This window comes from Podarcis liolepis, assembly GCF_965112155.1.
Source record: "Podarcis liolepis genome assembly, chromosome: 13".
NCBI classification, from domain to species: domain Eukaryota; kingdom Metazoa; phylum Chordata; class Lepidosauria; order Squamata; family Lacertidae; genus Podarcis; species Podarcis liolepis.
In genome coordinates this window covers 31164822-31182700 of record NC_139573.1, presented here as the reverse complement: position 1 = coordinate 31182700, position 17879 = coordinate 31164822, and the positions used below count along the sequence as shown (strand labels likewise).

Sequence of the window (17879 nt, the reverse complement as noted above, 5' to 3'; positions counted from 1 at the left end):
TGGGTCTTTTAAAACAATAATAGCACAGCTACGTCAGAAAGCAAACATGTCAAGACACTAATGGTTTAAGCAATAGGCCTAGCAAGAGGCAACATTCCTTCAGCTACAGAAGGTTTTCTTTTTTAACAGAGTGCCCAAGAAACAGTGGGCACGGGGAGAGTCAGGTTCACGCAAGAATATACCGCCTCCTGTAACTAATAGCAATTCCACAGCTACAGTGAAGTCCATTTTTCTCTTTTCAAACTTGCTTGAGAGAGAAGCACAATGATTACACACCAGCACCATACATAGAAGCCCCTCCCAGTTGCGAATTCTGACAGCTAATAAAGTACATTTGTTCATCTCACTGAGATTCTCACACAATTTTGTGATCTCTTCACTAGTCTCTTAAATAACAGTTTTCCAAAGAGACCAGTGCTGGGAACATTTGTTTAAGGGTGCCAATTTTGGTAAAAATCCAGTTTCCCCTTTCCAACAGCCTATTACCCTGTATAACATAACTTTAGCTTTGTTCCACATTAAGGGGATGTAGGTAATTTGTAAGGAGAGCTCATAGTTCTGGAACCTGAGACATTACTTATATCCATATTAATGCAGAAACAGTTGATACTCAAATCAAAACAGTTAATTGCAGAGCACATTTAGAGGCACTCTAAGAGGCCCTTCAAAGATCATCAAAATTACTTCCTGAAAGTCATCAGAAATCAATTGACATATTGTTGGTCTCTCCACAGTAAGCTAAGGTTTATATCACACTGAGATTTGGTGAGGTAGGGAAGATCCTTTGGAAGGAGGAGAGGGTTTTCACATCTCTGTACCTACTTGCCATTAAAAGGAAGAATAATCTGATTATTTTGTTCTGACCAGGACAATTATGAAAGGCATTTTTGCTGATTTCTGTGAGCAGTTCCACAGCTTAAAGAAACAGACATTCAGTTATCCCAAATATGCCTGAAATCCCAATGGCCATCATATTAACTCCTTTAATTACTTGCACTTTATAGGGAATGAGAGTACAGAATTGCTTCTTTCTTCAAAAGAATTCTATTAAAATGGCTGAGGGATGGTGAGTAATTTGCTTCTGGGACAACACTGATCAAAGGGCGTGTCTGGGAGAGGCATTACGAAACTGCAACATACAACAGGGGGAATACATGACACAAACTCCACAAATGCTCTTTAAAATCATAAATGTGAAAAGTACCAAGGAGACTGCCACTCCTTATTCGCATAGGAATATTGTTAAGTCACACATTACTTTTAACAGTACACACTTTTCAGCTGAACACAGGCAGGTGGTATAGACAAGCTTCACTCCCTTCACCACCAAACAGAATGCTACTGAACTGTCACATATAGAGACATGGACTATTTATGCCTTGACTTTCAATCCAGTGCAAGACACAAAAGCCCACAATTTTAGGAAAGCAGATTCTTGCAAAATTCAAAGACACAAAAGTCAAAGACACAACCCCAACTTTCCTATAAAATTCATGCAACTTGCCACAAACATGATCTTTCCTCATACCATGTAAACAAGCATATTTGCTTTCACTCATACTGCCAGCGTTCCTCATTATTCTGGAGACAAAAACCCATGACACTTCCAAGGGCACCAACCCCCAAACAGAAACAAGCACAACTCCAAACTAAAGGATCTTCTTGAGATTATCTATCCCAATTAGTTTAGCCATCTACTGCCTTCCCTTTCCCACCAGACGGAACTCCCTGAATCCACAATCTGTAATGGTTTGCCCTTCTCAACTTCAGGAAACACTTCCCGCAGTGGACATCCATCCCGACCCCACATCCCTAGCCATAACAGAGATCCTCCCTGCCAGCCTTTCTCTCCAGTCCTTGAATCTCTCCCCCACTGACCCATAACCCCAGCCTAGGAGTCAAAGACGATCCCTTCCCCATCCCTCAATATGCTTTGCAGCCCCCATGGGCTCGGGGCTATTTCCAGCTGCCTGTCTCCCCCGATCTGCTCCCGAACTAGTCCACCTCACAACCTTGTGCGCTGCACCCCCCCGTGTCCTCACACTGCATGAACCCCGCACCATCCGACCCCCGCCTTGCACCCAACAGCCCCATAACCCCTGGAAGTGCAAAACCGTCCAGCACAGCCCCTTTAGACCAACAGGGGGCCATGAAGGCAGCCCCTCCCTGTCCAGCTCGCCCCCTTCTAATCCAAAAAGCGGGCTCTACAAAAAAAAGCAACCCCACAGATACAGTCCCCATAACGGTGACCCCCGCTCCTCCTCAGAAAGCACAGGCCTAAGATGCCCTTAAGGCGCTAACGCTTTCTTGCCTGTCCCCCAGCCCCACAATACGCCCCCCACCCAACCCCCGGGACCTTTTCGCCCACCCACTCCAGGGCACTCCCCGTCCTCGCTAAGACCCTTCTGTGACTCACAGGAGGTTGGCTCCCTTGCTCCCACCCGAAAAAGCACCACAAGGCTTAACCTTTGCCCGCCAGCCTTGCTCCTGGGAGGGAGAAAGAAGTTTCGGGTCATGGGCTCCACTCACCCCCCCCCCGACCCCAAATCCCTCCGCATTGACTCCAATGCAAGTCCTTCCTCGGTTCTTACTTTGCAGTTGTAGTTTCCTCCCTAGCAACTCCCCTGTAACCTGAAGAGGAAACCCACCCGCTTTCCCCGCCAAGGGCCGCCGCTTCCCGCCAGCGTCTCCTCCAGAGCCCACCTAGGGCGCCCCCCCCCCACTTCCCTCCAGGGACCCTCGGCCCACGCGCACCCCCCACCCCTCCGACGACCCACCTGCCGGCCCCGTCGCCACCGCCCTGCTCGCCTCTCGCTCCGCTCCACCCCGCGCCGAGTGACTCGCTCCAACGAACAATAGGGGTGAACAGAGACCTTGCCGGAGCCCAGCCCTGATCCCCATGGACACAGGCCACGCCCCCCGAGACCCTCATTGGCCGCGGCGCTGGCGAGGCGGGGGGGAGGAGAGGCCTCCTCTCCCGCCCGCCACGCCCTGGGCTCGGTATTTTAACGCCTTGATTGGAGGCGAAGGATAGGTGGCGACGGCACGCGGGGGAGGGGGGGGAAAGGGTGGAGTCTGGAAGGGCGGGCGCGCGGAGCCGGGCAGGTGTGGGCGGGGTCAGCGAGAAGGGGGCGTGGTTAAGTAAATATCGGCGGAGGGGTGGGGATTTTGTGAGGCGAAACGGGGGGGGGGGCTTCAATTTTCAGCCGTTGGAGGAGTGTTGGGGGGGGCGCTTTAAAAGACGTATTGTGAGTGGGGGTCCAAAGAAAGTGATAATGAATTGGGAGAGGGATACAACTGGGAGCCTTTCAGGGGTAGTTTGTGTAGAGAAAAAGGGGAAGAGGATTCGTCAAAAAGGTTTTCTGCTGGGAGGGAAAAGTCATGAGAGAAAACTGGGAAGCGGAGGTTTTTCTGGGGGGGGAGCTGGTTTTATGTACAAGAAGAAATGGGTAAGTTGAAGGAAATTATTTTGTGAAGATTGCAGGTGGGGTGGGGGGAGAGATGTGTGGGAAGCTACCTGGGCTGGCAGCGAAGTTTTGAGGGGAAACCTGTGGACTGAAAATTTATGATTAGTTGTAGGATAATTTGGGAAGGCTACTATTGAACATAGATGTTTTTCTAATAATAATAATAATAATAATAATAATAATAATATGGTTTTCAATTATATACATTTCAATCGTTTTACAGTCATTTTAACATTTCAAAACTCCCTCTTTCTGCGGTTCCTTTTATCATTTCCTGCATATTCTAAATTAACTTATTCTTTTATACATCTACTTCAGTTATTTACTCTTATGAAACTGCAGGTTATTACAATAATCCTGCCAATGTCCGTATCTGTTTACAATTTCTTTGCACATATTCAATAAACCATTTCCATCATTTTATAAAAATGTTTGTTATCTTGATTTCTTATTCGTCCGGTAAGTTTCACCATTGCTACATAGTTCATAAGTTTTTGTACCCATCCTTCTTTTGTTGGGACTACTCCTTGTTTCCATTTTGGGGCAAATAACATTCTTGCGGCTGTAGTCGCGTACATGAATAAATTTTGATACTGTTTAGGTAGTTCTACCCCTATAATTTCCAAAAAGAAAGCTGCTGGGGTTTTTAAAAAATGTTATTTTAAACATCTTTTTCAATTCATTATATATCATTTCCCAGTAAGCTTTAATCTTACTGCAAGACCACCACATATGATAGAAAGTACCTTCTTTCTCTTTGCATTTCCAACACTTACTCAATTTTGATTTACACATTTTTGCTAGTTTACTTGGTGTTAGATACCGTCTATATAACATTTTCATATAGTTTTCTCTTAAACGATAGCATGCTGTAAATTTTATATCCATATTTCACAATCGTTCCCACATTTCCATATCCATAGTATAACGAATATGTATTGCCCAGTGTATCATTGAAGATTTTACTTGCTCATCCTTTGTCTCCCAATCCAAGAATATCTTATACATTTTAGACAGCATTTTAACATTATATTCCAACAGATCTCTCTTCAATTGTGATATTTGTTCCCCAAACCCTTGTTTCATATCTTTCTTAAATTCTTCATTCAAATGGTGATATTGTATCCATTGTATTCCTGATAAATCCTTAAATTCTTTTAATTTAAACTCTCCTCCCTCTTGTTTTAATAAATTTCTATAAGTTGACCAACCTTCTATCATATTCTTTTTCTTTACCGCTATGGCTTCCAACGGTGATCGAACAAAGGTTTTCACAGGGAAGAAATGATTTGGAAAGAAAGGGGCTGTTCAGATAGATTTTAGATAGGGAACTTTGGAGGGGTGTGTCATTTTATTATTTCTGATCTGGAATTTAGATCATTTCATTAGGAAGCTGCCAGGTCAGACTTTCTATCTAGCCTAGCATTGTCTATTCTGGTCTCGGTTCTCCAGGGTCACAGATATTTCCCTTCATGGGCTTTGCCATCTCAGAGCAAAATAGGGTTTTGCACTTGACCATCTCCAGTATTGTAGGGGCATCCACAAGATGTCCTTCCTATCCCAGTGTTGTCCCAGACTTTTCTTTCTTTAAAAACATAAGTTTTCCAGTGTGGGGAGGTTTGGGCTTCCCAAGGATTTTTAAAACCCTAGAATAGAGATGAAATTGTGTGCATGCCCACATGGGAGACAAAGGGATACAAAATCACATTTTGCTCCATTGTGACCCCCCCCCCATCTGCTAACTGGAGCTTTTTAACTGGAGATGCAATGAACTGAATGTAGGACCTTCTGCCTGCAAAGCATATGCAAAGCTATGGTCCCTCTTATTTAAGCAATGGGGATTTCACTGGCATAAAACAGTGAACTGTGCTATGTTCTTTAAATTGTAAATTGGAACCACAATCCACAAAAACCATTTAAATGTTGATCTTTTAATCCATGGAATTACAGTGCTTTACAGTTTCACTTTGAGGCTGACCACATACATTCTTAACCCTTGCTACTTAAAAGCTAACAGGGAGTGGCTAGATGGGTAAAGGAAGCAATATTAAATACCTCCCTTTGTGAGGGCACATACAATCTGAATGAAGGAGTAGTAAAATTGGTTTTGTTTTTTAAAAAAAACAACAGCAGCACAAGCACTTCTGGATCTCTCCACTTTGGATAACTATCAGCCAGTTTCCATTCCCCTATTTTAGGCAAGGTTTCTGAGTATGTGTTGGCTACCCAGCTCCAGGTGTAGACAAATGATGCAGATAATCTTAACTCATTCTAGCCAGAGTTCTGACCTGATTTGGGAACTGAAAATGCCATTCTTGATGACTGGGACACAATGACAGCAAACTTCTTAGTTCTGCTGGGCCTCTCAATGGCATTTGGTGCCATTGACCCATGATTTATCCTTCTGGACCACCTTTTTGGATTGAGGCTATGGCACTGTATTTCGCTGGGTCTGATCTGCTCTGAAAGTTAGGTGCCAGAAGTTTGTGTTGGGGTGCTGTTCAGCACTTTGAGGGAGCAAGATTTCTCAAGGGTCCATGTTGCCCCAAGAGTCCTTTACAGTTACATTAGTAGTCTTCATGTTTTTAAGGACTCGGAACTATCTTTAGTTCAGAGATGTGTTTGGGGATCAGGTCAATTTTTAATATATATTATTGTGACACACCTAAGGTGTAGATATGTTGGACTACAACTCCCATTATCCCTAACCACTGTCCATGCTGGCTGGGGTTGATGGACAGTGGAGTCCAACAGCATCTGGACAGGTTGTTTCCCACTCTAGTTCTAAATGAAATCACCAAGAGATATCTATAATGATCTGACAGCAGTATGATACCCAAACCAAGTGCTTAAGGGGGGAAATATGACGGTACTCACTATGAAGTTGTTACAGTACATGTCACACTTTTAACATTGGGGAAAATCGGTGCTGGTACTGCATACTCTGGAGCACCCTCAGAAAAAAAGTGCTGCCCAAATCTACTGTCTGAACACTCTGGTTTGGATGGCTTGGGTGTGGAACTTGTTTCAGACAAAACAAGGTGCTTTTGTTCAGTAAGAACTCTGATACTGAGAAGGTTATTTCCCCTGATCTGGATGGAATAGCACCCCTTCTGAAGGATCAGGTGTGCAGTTTTGGACCCTCCTGGAACTGGCTTTCCTAGCCAGGAATGCTTTTGCCCAACTATGCCTGGTGCATGAACTGCAGCTCCTCATGAAGAAGGCAGATCTGACCACTGTCACATATGAATGCTTTGATTGCATCCAGGTTAGACTATTACAAGACTGCATCAGAGCCCAGTTATTTTGAGCATCTATAATTTGCTTAATTAAATTTTGTGCTTCCAATTATATTCTGAGTTCTATTCAAAGTGCTGGTTGTGATCTTTAAAGCTCTAAATGGAATGGCTTGGGTTCAGAATACCCAAAAGACAACTTGCCTATCTGTTAAATTCCTTCAGTGACAGCTTTGTTCTGCATTCTGCTTTTCTCTGAAGTCCTGCGTGTCAGCATGTGGGATAGGTGTTTTGCCATAGTAGTAGCCAAGCTCTGGAGTATACTTCCTTGATATCAGTTTGGCTCCTTCACTGTCCCCCATCCTGTAAAGACTTGTGTTTTCCTACAGCTTTTAATGAAAACTGAGATCTTAAGTTTGGTGTTGGCTATATATTGTTTTGTGTTGGCTATATGTTGTTGGTTCTTTGACTGAGATTTGAACTGTTATTTTATTACGCTTATTGTTCACAACTTTGGTGACCTTCTGTCCCAAAATAGTAAAGAAATGAACTTTACTTACAAACCAAATGTTCTGATTTAGTTGGATTGTGCTGCAAATAAAAGACTATCTTATTTTAACAAGCTCTCTTCAGGTATAAATTCAGTTTTGGGATAATATCAGATAAACCCTGCAAAAAGGCAGGGTTCTTACCAACTTCATCTTGGGCATAATTTCTAACGTCTATGACCAATTTTTTCCCTGTGTCTTAAGTTCATTTCATCATATAAATCCTCTCATACATGGTCAAATACCACCAGTGGAATTAGAAAGTCAATAAACGTCCATTTTTTTATATTCACAGTAAAACGTAGTACTTCCAGAATAGTAAATTAGGAGAACTGCAATTCCAGCTGACAGGGTTGATATACCAACCAGTGATAAACAACCTTATAGAAGTTAACACCTGCGGTGGTAAAACACTGAATCCCTTGCTATGTAATATAATGCTCTCCTATGCACCACAATAATTATAACTGCTGCTAATAGCTACTGTAGTGGTTGATCATATATACACACCTGAGAACACCTACCATCACCAATAGCGTAACATCTCCAAAGGCCTTTTCTTACTTTCTTCAAAACATGAACAGAGAGAAGGAACTGTGCAACGAAGAGTGACAAAGACAAAATTGAAAACAAAATTGCCTTTTTTTACGTCAGATTCCAAAGCTGGGGGAGAAATTGAGAAAGACATTTTCCCCAACAATGGAAGATGATAAAGGACTTCCCATTAGAAAGCAATGAGGGAAAATGGTGCCTGACCCGGGGGAGAAAAGGCGCACAAGCTAGTTCGAATAACATCTTGAAGTGCAACAACTTGCTGCCGTCTCCTAGAGGAAACTGATTAATGAATCCCCAGCTGCTACTACAGAGCCTTTATTGTGGACAAATATTGCCTCTCTCCACCTGAGATTTTTTCCTTGGTCACAATTTGTCTGGCTCTTGATGCTCATATAACATCATGAATTTCAGGTGTCTATGGAATGATGTCTATTTAGTTGTTGGAGGTGCTTACAAAGTCAGATTGAAAATAGGACATGTTTTCTGGTAAACAAAAAGCAGTTATAAATATTAGTTGCACAGAACAAGAGGCGTCTGCGGGTATGTATGTGCCTATCATTGATTAATACTAGGATTTTGCCACTGGATTACAGCTGGAGCTTCCACTGTTAGTAACCTAATATTGTTATAAGGTTCATACTTCTTCATGGTATACCTGTATGTATATTTAAGAAGTCTCATAATCTTTTCTCTAAAAGTTATAACATCTCTAGCAAAGTTTGTACACCGCTTCGTGAGGAAAACCCATTGAGAAGACTAATTAAACATACTAACTATGCAGTATGCACCAAGTCTGAAGAACAAGGTCAAATAGAAAAAAACAGGTTTAGTATTTATTTTGTAGCATAGAACTTTACTGTCCCTGAGCTTTGCCAAACTGTGAGCATCTCTAGATATTAGATGTTCTTCTTCAGGCGACAATGCAAAGGCCAGGATTAAGCAAAGGTTATTTTTTTATTTCCTAAAGGTTCTTCTCTATCCAAAGTCCTCTTGAATTCACAGAGCAGCAGTGTCAATAAAAGCATGTTTGAATCCTGGCAAAATAAGAACACTCCTTATGGGATTTAGAGGCCTGAACTGGCTGGGGGTCTGGGTAGCCTTGTTCTGCTTCCAGAAATGGAGAACTTCACACAGAATTATAAGACTAAGAGAGACTATTGATAGAGAAACTGTTTTTGAAAGCCTCAACTTTTTAACATTCCTGATGCACTGTAGCCCTTTCTATACCCATCTTTTGCAAACAAAGCTGATTTGATAATGCTTCCTTGCCCAACAGAAATGTAATTGCAATGGGCTTTCATTTTAAGGTAAAGGTAAAGGTACCCCTGCCCGTACGGGCCAGTCTTGACAGACTCTAGGGTTGTGCGCTCATCTCACTCTATAGGCCAGGAGCCAGCGCTGTCCGCAGACACTTCCGGGTCACGTGGCCAGCGTGACAAGCTGCATCTGGCGAGCCAGCGCAGCACACAGAACACCGTTTACCTTCCCGCTGGTAAGCGGTCCCTATTTATCTACTTGCACCCGGGGGTGCTTTCGAACTGCTAGGTTGGCAGGCGCTGGGACCGAACGATGGGAGCGCACCCCGCCGCAGGGATTCGAACCACCGACCATGCGATCGGCAAGTCCTAGGCGCTGAGGTTTCATTTTAGGTAGGTGCTATTAGAAGCACAATATGGGTGTTTTCTTTAAATATATATAATGACTTAGTTATTAACACTTGTCCCAAACACCTCAGGTATTTGTCGCTATCCACGAACATTTAAAAAGGCTTTGAAAGTTGGTAGTGCAGGGATGAAATAGTCTCAGTGTTACTCATTGCTTGTCAATGTGGAAACTAAATAAGCACATATTATGTATAATTAAGTACGTGATCCCATTGCACCTCTGCAGACACTCTAGCTAGTAGCTAGATTTCCTGTGTTCCATATTCCTGTCTGTGGTCAGTTTTCTAGTTGCTCATGTACATCTTTAATTTTAATGCACTCAGGGATCGGGTCTATGAACATTACAATTCTGCATGGATGAGGTCACCCACTGAGAATTGCAAAACTGTTAGTATGCTGGTATTGTTAAAGGGTATGAAAACCCACACTGTAGACTTTGCTGTGTTGTTTTACTTTGCTTTCCAATGGGGATGTACAGATAACCTTTGCGGATTGACCTTCTAACATTGCTTACTTTCGCTCAGGTAAACACAGTAAACATTTTGAACAAATTCAAAACCTGGGGGAAAAAAAGCTAGAATCCATACTTGGCTTTTCTAATATTCCAAATTTTGCACCTGAAATTCAGCTAAAGGGAAAACTAGTATAGTAAATTATTTATCTAGAAACTGTCAAACTAAACACTTTTCTAATTGGGGATTGTAGGGTTTTGTTTGTTTGTTTTAAAGACTCAAATGAAACAACATAACTGGAAATGTTAAAAAATAATATAACTAATTTTATTCAATTGCAGTTGACAAACATAATCAAATCTATTTAAAAGCAAATTCAAGTTAAGAAAATTTGACTGAGAATAATTTTACTCAAATATTTTAGCGGAACAACTTGGAGCTATACACAGCTAAACCATATTATATATTTTTAAAAATTGAATATATGCAAAAAATCAGCAAACGTGATTTAGATACATTTGCTAGTTAAGGAAATGTGTCTGTTGCCTTGTTTAACTGATTATCATACCATCCAACAACAAAACACATTAATTTTCCAGCTTTAGCTGAAAATGAATTTTGCTCATATGCTTAAGTCTCAGCAGGCCCTCTACACAAAGTAAGCAGGTATTACTGTGTTAAAAACAGCATGACATGGGGCGCTTCCAGAATATTGCTATTTTGTGAGTATGATTCAGTTGAATTGCTAGGAAATTCAGGTTGCACAATTAAAGTGGATTTAGGCTCTTGTGTAACAAACCCACTTCCCAAAAAAATCGAATTTTTTTCAAGGAAGGCGGCAAGGAAATACATTAGAAAGTGTGAGATAACAATGGCTTGCCACAATATTCTATAACCTCCCTGTAAAATTTGTTGCAAACCAAGCAGGATGAATACTCAATAAACAGATTGTCTGGGAAGTGACCATGGTAAAGGGCACTTGCAAAATGTGATTCAGTCCATATGGACATTGCCAATAATGCCAGAGCTACTCAGCTGCTTTGAAAGACACGTTCTGTTAAATATGTTGGCATCTTGAAGCAGTGTTGTTGTAAGCATGTGGACCTTTCCAAAGTAAACATAACTGCATCCAGCACAATATTGCACGTTTATATACTTTCAGCCAAAGGAAGCTGATTAGTCAAGAATCTCTTATTTTCTGGGGCAAACATGAAGGGCTTAGCTTTAGCTGCAGCTCAAGAAGGGGTGGCTTTTTTGTGGCCATCCTTGTCGGACTCCACATCCCATCAGCCACAACTAGCATGGATAATATTCAGGGACGCTAGGAGTCCAGCAACATTTGGAGGACCACAGGTTAACCACCCCTAGTATATGTAGTTCAGAACCTGTTTTTCAATGCAACTCCATAGCCCAGGGACATGTGCAATGATAGTAAATAAAAGTGCATTTTAACATGTGCAACGTATATTCTGCTCAGTACTACAATATAATTATAGTCAGCCACCACCCATTTAGGATTTGTTTTTTTTAAAAAAGGACGTGCAGGGAAGAATATGTGATTTCCAAGCAGACACAAGCCCTAAAATTTCTTGTTTTGAATTTCATGCTGCCAGTTGGACAACAGATATGGCTACAGAACAATACAATTGACACAAGACAAGTTTGCTTCGACTCGGTGGCTGTTTTGTTTGATGGGGTCGCGTTACCTCAAAACCAAATAACTCAGCCACTGGCTTAGCAAATTTACACGGTCACGATTTTCACGGAGTATCTGTTTTCCTCATATTCCCTTCTACGTACTGATTAATCAACTGGACGACAATTGATAACAAGAGGCAAGCATTTCTCTTTGTCTGGCTCCTGGTGTTACATCCCCTACCCAGGGACGGCAGACAAGAATTGTCTTCCCCATCCTCCACCCCCCCCCCTTATGTTAAGCAACGGCCAAATAATGACATTATCTGCCAATGCACTTAGTCGCTGGTGCCTTAGACAGCCTCTGGGAGCTGTGCTTTAATTATAACTGCATTTCCTAACAGGCTTCAGTTCATATCCCCATTAAAAAATATCAATGCACAGCAGCATTTGCGCGACACAAGGCCTGTCTGCCCTTCCCTCTGCGGAGTTCAATGGAAGCTGCTAATCCGCAGTGGGGAATAGGCTATAGCTGGTCTACATCTAAGGCCTTTGAAGATAAAGCTTCAAGAATCCCGAATTCAAAGAAGCATCAGGCTCAGACGGGGTCAGCTCATCCCCGCGGAATGCCTCATGAGCTAGCTAGAGGGCTATGACAGTGTGTCTCGGTGCAGCGGAACAGCCACATTTAGCTACTATGCCCAGGGAGTAAATGGTAGTCAAATTTAGGGTCAAGAAAAAATTTCTCCCCATTTTAAAACAGCTTAGTGGTTCTGATGGTTTTTGGCCTCCTACGGCGTCCTTTCCCCCTCGAATGAACCCGGCGGGCTTTGTTTCAGAGTGCATTATTGCAGACCTTCTCTTCTTTGACACGTGGCATTCCTGCTCCTTGAGACGTTGAATCCTGGTCTCATTTTAAATACCTGCTGAAAGTGGTGTTTGAAGTAGCTCCTTATTGTAATGCTCCGTTCCTGCCATTGAAAATGAGGGTGAGAACACATTTTAATGAAGGTCGCTCAAGGACAAAACACCTTGTAATGTTGAGGCATAATGAGGAACATCAAGCTTTCTATAAACTAGGGCATGAAGCAGTCCATTATGGAGAGCCACAGGTTTGTCGGAGATGGAGCTGATCTCTGGAAGAACTGGAGTTTTTCTGGGATACTGCCTGTTCTTCTGCATTGTGTGAAACTAAAAGAAACACTGAATTCATTTGTAGCCCTTTTCAAATTGGTTACAGAGATTGCTAAGGTTTTAAAACTAGTTATCACTATTATGATGATTATTACTATTCTTCACCCGATGTTTCATGCTATTCAATTATTTTTTCATCTGGAATGCTTTTGCAGCTTTCATGTTTGTTAATATTTTCCATGACCTATTTGATAGATTTGCAACAGCCTATGGCCATTTAAGCAAATAATTTCATTTGCTGGCCTACCCTATGGACCTAGGGAGGAATTATTTATAGAACCGGAGTGTCCCAAATAAGAATCCTGAACTGCCTAGAAAAGGAGCCATTCCTAAGATATCATGTAAGATTGTATTCAACACTAGTCCTGAAGTTAATTAATTTAGCTGCATTAATTTCAGTGGGTCTATTCTGAGTATGACCAGCATTGACTACAACCCTATGACATTTGTGTGTGCATTTTGCCTGCTGGTGCAGAAATACAGTGCTTTGTAGTGCCTAAAACAGGCAGAGGCAAACTCCGGCCCTCCAGATGTTTGGGACTACAATTCCATCATCCCTAGCTAACAGGACCAGTGGTCAGGGATGATGGGAATCGTAGTCCCAAACATCTGGAGGGCCGGAGTTTTCCTATGCCTGGCCTAAAATGCAAAGGCACAATTGCCTGCAGATACAGTCATACCTCAGGTTACGTTTGCTTCATGATACGTTTTTTCAGGTTGTGTCCCGTGGAAACCCGGAAGTACCGGAAAGGGTTACTTCCGGGTTTCGCCGCTCGTGCAGGCACAGAAGTGCTAAATTGCGCTTTGCACATGTGCACAAGCACCAAATCGCACCGCGCACCTGTGCAGATACGGCGCTTCAGGTTGCGGGCTTTTCATGTTGCAAACGGGCCTCCGGAACGGATCCTGTTCGGAACCAGAGGTACCACTGTACACACACACTTCCTCTGCCTCCACTTGTGAGCATAGCCAGTATCTCACGAGACAGGAACAAGATACAAACTTGACTTTAGTAAAAATCCAGCCCACCAAACTCCTACCCTGCCAATTAGGTTCTGGGCTTTCCCTGACATTCCACAATTTGTTCTCCATGCTGCGGCTGAAAACATCTCATCAAAATCCTTGTCTCTTTCAAAGTGTGTGCCACACATAGACACATGGTTACAATTAGTACTGGTAGAAGTACACAGGAGGCTGTTTTTCCTTTGCAGAACTCTCACCGTCAGCTATGCCTCGGTTTCTCTGTGGTGTGGCAAGACAGATAATGTTCCAGTAGTCTGGTTCTTCTGCCCTGGGTGGAGGCTGCACCGCTCCATTCCCAACCCTGCCTTTGCTCTGCTGTCACAACACAATGGACAATACCAGGCAATGTGATCAGGAGATTGCTAGCGCAGCAACAGCCTGCAGGAAGGAGGAAGATGCGTCAAGTACCAGCCCCTCCGCACCACGCTAAAAGCTTCGATTGTTCGGCTGCGTTAACAGGAAGATGGGAAACCACAAAGCCCATTAGCTTCATGAAGAAAGCTCCTAAATCATTAATGGCAAAAAAAAGTAGCCTGAGATGTCAACTCCCAGCGGCTGGCCACAAAGTCACTGGCCTCAGTATCCTACCAAACCACACTGTATAGGCCAGCATATTTTCTTGTGCCACTTTGCTCCTGTTTTCTCACAATTGCCATTTAATTGAATAAAAAAAGAAAGACAAGTGTAGCTTGGAGAATGAGTTGCCGGCCACAAGAGGCCCCTTGTAACTTTAAGCGCCTGCTTGGAAAAGGTTGCCCCCCGCAACCTTTCCCCATCATAGTGCTATGGTGAGAGAAAAGCTGTCTTTGGCTGAATGTGCCCTTCCACGCAGGCACACGCGGCATTTCCAGACATCCTCGGGGATCCGATTGCTTCTGTGATGACCGGAACACTGATTACTGATTCGAGCCAGCAAGTGAGAGTGCACTGACTTCAGTGCAGATCTTGTATCCTACTTTACAGAAGATGGCCTTCTGTTTGAAGGGTTATCTGGCTCATGTTCAGATAAGAACCCCAAGAAGGGAAAGGAAGCAGGGGCCTTGAAACTGCCCGTCAACAGTTAGCACACAGCTCAGCAAGCATACAGGTTATTTGCTTACAGATTTCCCCCACTATGGCAACACTGAATGTTTTTCTATTTAACTTACTCTGGTTATTTCTAAATTTGCATCTACACATTGAGAACATGCAAGTCTACATGGCCTCTTTTGTCCTCTTTTTTATGATGAATTTTCTCTTTCCGGCACTCCACTTTTTCTGCAGACTACACTTAGGATTCTTTGGGAGTGGGGGAGATAATTAAATTGGAACAAAACGTATATATACATTTGTCTTGAGGAACCACTCCTGAGCAACGCTCCAGGACAAAGTTGCAAGAAGGGCGGCTGGATGCACCAGGGTTCTCAAACCAAAGGACTCACCACCAAAACTGCCAAAATCAGAGCCTTTGATTTATAATAGGTGTGAGCAATTCCATATGTCTGGTTTACACCACCTTTGAGCCTCTTATGCAATCTCTGGGTGGGGCCAGTGGGTGCTTCCAGACAACCTGCTTGTTTAACACTCATCCACTTTGCTTGCAGAGGGTTCAGACAAAGTTATCTATTTAATGAGCAATCACTCCGATTTCCTTGCAGAAAGACTAGATGACATTGCGTCAAAGTAAGCACTTCCTGCTGCATTTTACATCACTTTCCTTCTTGCAAAATATCTGGTCTTTTTTGGGGGGGGGTGAGTTAGTTGGACAAGAGCAGAGGTCAGCAAACTTTTTCAGCAGGGGGCCGGTCCACTGTCCCTCAGACCTTGTGGGGGGGGGCGGACTATATTTTGAAAAGAAAAAAATGAACAAATTCCTATGCCCCACAAATAACCCAGAGATGCATTTTAAATAAAAAGACACATTCTACTCATGTAAAAACATGCTGATTCCCGGACCGTCCGCGGGCCAGATTGAGAAGGCGATAGGGTTGGATCTGGCCCCCAGGCCTTAGTTTGCCCACCCATGGACAAGAGTTTCAATGGCATGAACCAAATTTGCTAGTATGCGGCTGAATCAGACTCGAAAGTACCAAAGGATGTGCCCTTTATGTGAATGTTTCACCCTTTATAATGCAGAAGAAAAAATGGTGGCTAGGCATGCTCTGGCTAGTCCCAATTGGACATTCACATATTAAATCATTTGAAGAGGGAATTTGTTTTAAACCTTTTGTAAAATAAACAAATCAACAGCCCCCGTGTAATAGAGGAAAGAGCAGCACCTAGGAATTGTATTCTTTCATTCCGGTTTCATTTCAAAACACTTTGCACAGCTCCCTTGAAATAAGGTTTCCTTGGAGGGATTGGAGTGTGGGTTATGTCGCCAGTATTTGCAGGTAGATTCTCCCTTTAGCACGGAATGTGGGTTTTAGGGATGGCTTTACAAATCTTCAGGAGAAATAAACAATGGATCTGTCTGTCGGACGAAGGGAATCTCCAGCTACCCATCTTACCTGGCAGTGGAAACAGCAGATGAATAGCCTGAAGGCATATGACGCAGGTTTTGACTGCTGAAGCTAAGCAGGCATTGATGTAAGCTGCCTGGATGTAAGTTGACTGAAACCTTCCAAAGAAGAGAGGGGAGTAAGTGAAACAAATAAGCAAAGAACAAGACAGAGTCCAAACAGAGTGGCCCTGCCACACCTCTGCTTCTTCTCCAATCTAGGGAAAGGTTTCTGGCTCTTCTGTGATGGTGTATGGCCCCAGGCGTCCCATAGAATGCTAGCAGGGGTCAGCAAACTTACCACGCCTTGGACCGGTGTCTCCAGCGCTGATTGCGTGGTGGGCCGGAGGACGGGGGAGCACGTGCACACATGACATTTCCGGCGCACTTCTGGGTCAGAGGAGCACCGGAAATAGCTTGTGCGCATGTGCACCGGCCTCCTCCAACCCAGATGTGCACCAGAAATAACGCTTGCACATGCGCACAACGCTTGCGCATGCACACAAGCTATTTCCGGTGCTCCTCTGACCCAGAAGTGGGCAGCTGCACAGTGCAGCGCCGGTAAGAGTGGGCAGCAGCAGCGGGCAGCAGGGGTTGCCGCGGGCCGGATAAACGAGTCCCTCGGGCCTTATCCAGCTTGCGGGCCTTAGTTTGGGGACCCCTGTACTAGCCCATAGGACTCCCCACTCCTAGTCCTGCAGAGACAACCCACAACTAAAAACAGAAGCTGACCTTAGAAGGAGGAGCACTTTCTTCTACCATCCCATCTGCCAAGGCAAAAAATCAAGTCACTGCTATTTTCAGAATAGCTAGGGGTGGAGCCAGTAGGTACCAATGCAGCAGGCCTTGTGACCCAGCATGTACCTATGACCTCAGACCCTCCAAGTTTCCTATATTTTCCAGAAAGAGTCCCAGGTTTACAGAAGCTGTCCTGGTTTCTGATCTGATCCCAAAATGTCTTGCTTTTCCTTAGGACATACCTATTTTCATCAGAGAAATGTTGGAGGGGACATCTCTACAATCGTACCTTGGAAGCCAAACGCCTTGGCACTCGTATGTTTTGGCTCCCAAACACTGCAAACCCGGAAGTGAGTGTTCTGGTTTGTGAACGTTCTTTGGAACCCAAACATCTGATGGGGCTTCCACAGCTTCTGATTGGCTGCAGGAGCTTGCTGCAGCCAATCAGAAGCCGTGCTTTGGTTTCCGAACGTTTTAGAAGTTGAACAAACTTCTGGAACGGATTCTGTTTGGCTTCCAAGGTACGACTGTATTTTCATTGGAGAAATATTGGAGGGTATGTGGTAGAAGTATTTTTTTTCTTTGTCAGCCCTAAATCTTCCAGCATTTGTTTGGAAGATGCCCCTTGCTCTGGAGCAGATCAGACCTGGAATAGTCACTCACTCCATCTAAACAAGATGTGCAGTTTGGTGTTAGAGCGCACACCGCCAATGCAATGAAGGAGGCTTGAGCACAAAATACCAAACTGCAGCCCCTTCCCCCGGTTCCTTGCATCCATGTTGTGGGAAGATCCAGATGGAAGCGAAGAAGCTTCTGCTATGCCCTCGAGGGCCCTGGCAGCCGATCCTCAAGGGCGACGGTGCTGGGCTAAAGGTTAAAAGCAAAGGG

General features: G+C 43.7%; 1 protein-coding gene and 1 long non-coding RNA gene across 3 annotated transcripts in view; both read right to left on the bottom strand.

The window, feature by feature from the left end:
- Window positions 1–3044, bottom strand: part of JUP (junction plakoglobin) — a 58996-nt gene extending 55952 nt beyond the window's left edge. Inside the window, exon 1 of one of the 2 annotated variants that reach the window (XM_083472335.1) lies at window positions 2778–3044. In XM_083472335.1, the coding sequence (XP_083328461.1) occupies window positions 2778–2932 (155 nt within the window). In that variant the 5' untranslated portion in view covers window positions 2933–3044. Of the gene's footprint in view, window positions 1–2591; window positions 2690–2777 lie in introns of those variants that run through there. The other variant, XM_083472337.1, reaches the window with a different exon arrangement.
- A 7298-nt stretch (window positions 3045–10342) lies between these two features.
- On the bottom strand, window positions 10343–16874 carry LOC310691949. The gene is made up of 3 exons (XR_014518621.1): window positions 16264–16874; window positions 13972–14152; window positions 10343–12528 (listed from the first exon to the last, which is right to left on the bottom strand). It is a non-coding gene; the product is annotated as an uncharacterized lncRNA (long non-coding RNA).
- Between the last annotated feature and the right edge of the window lie 1005 nt (window positions 16875–17879).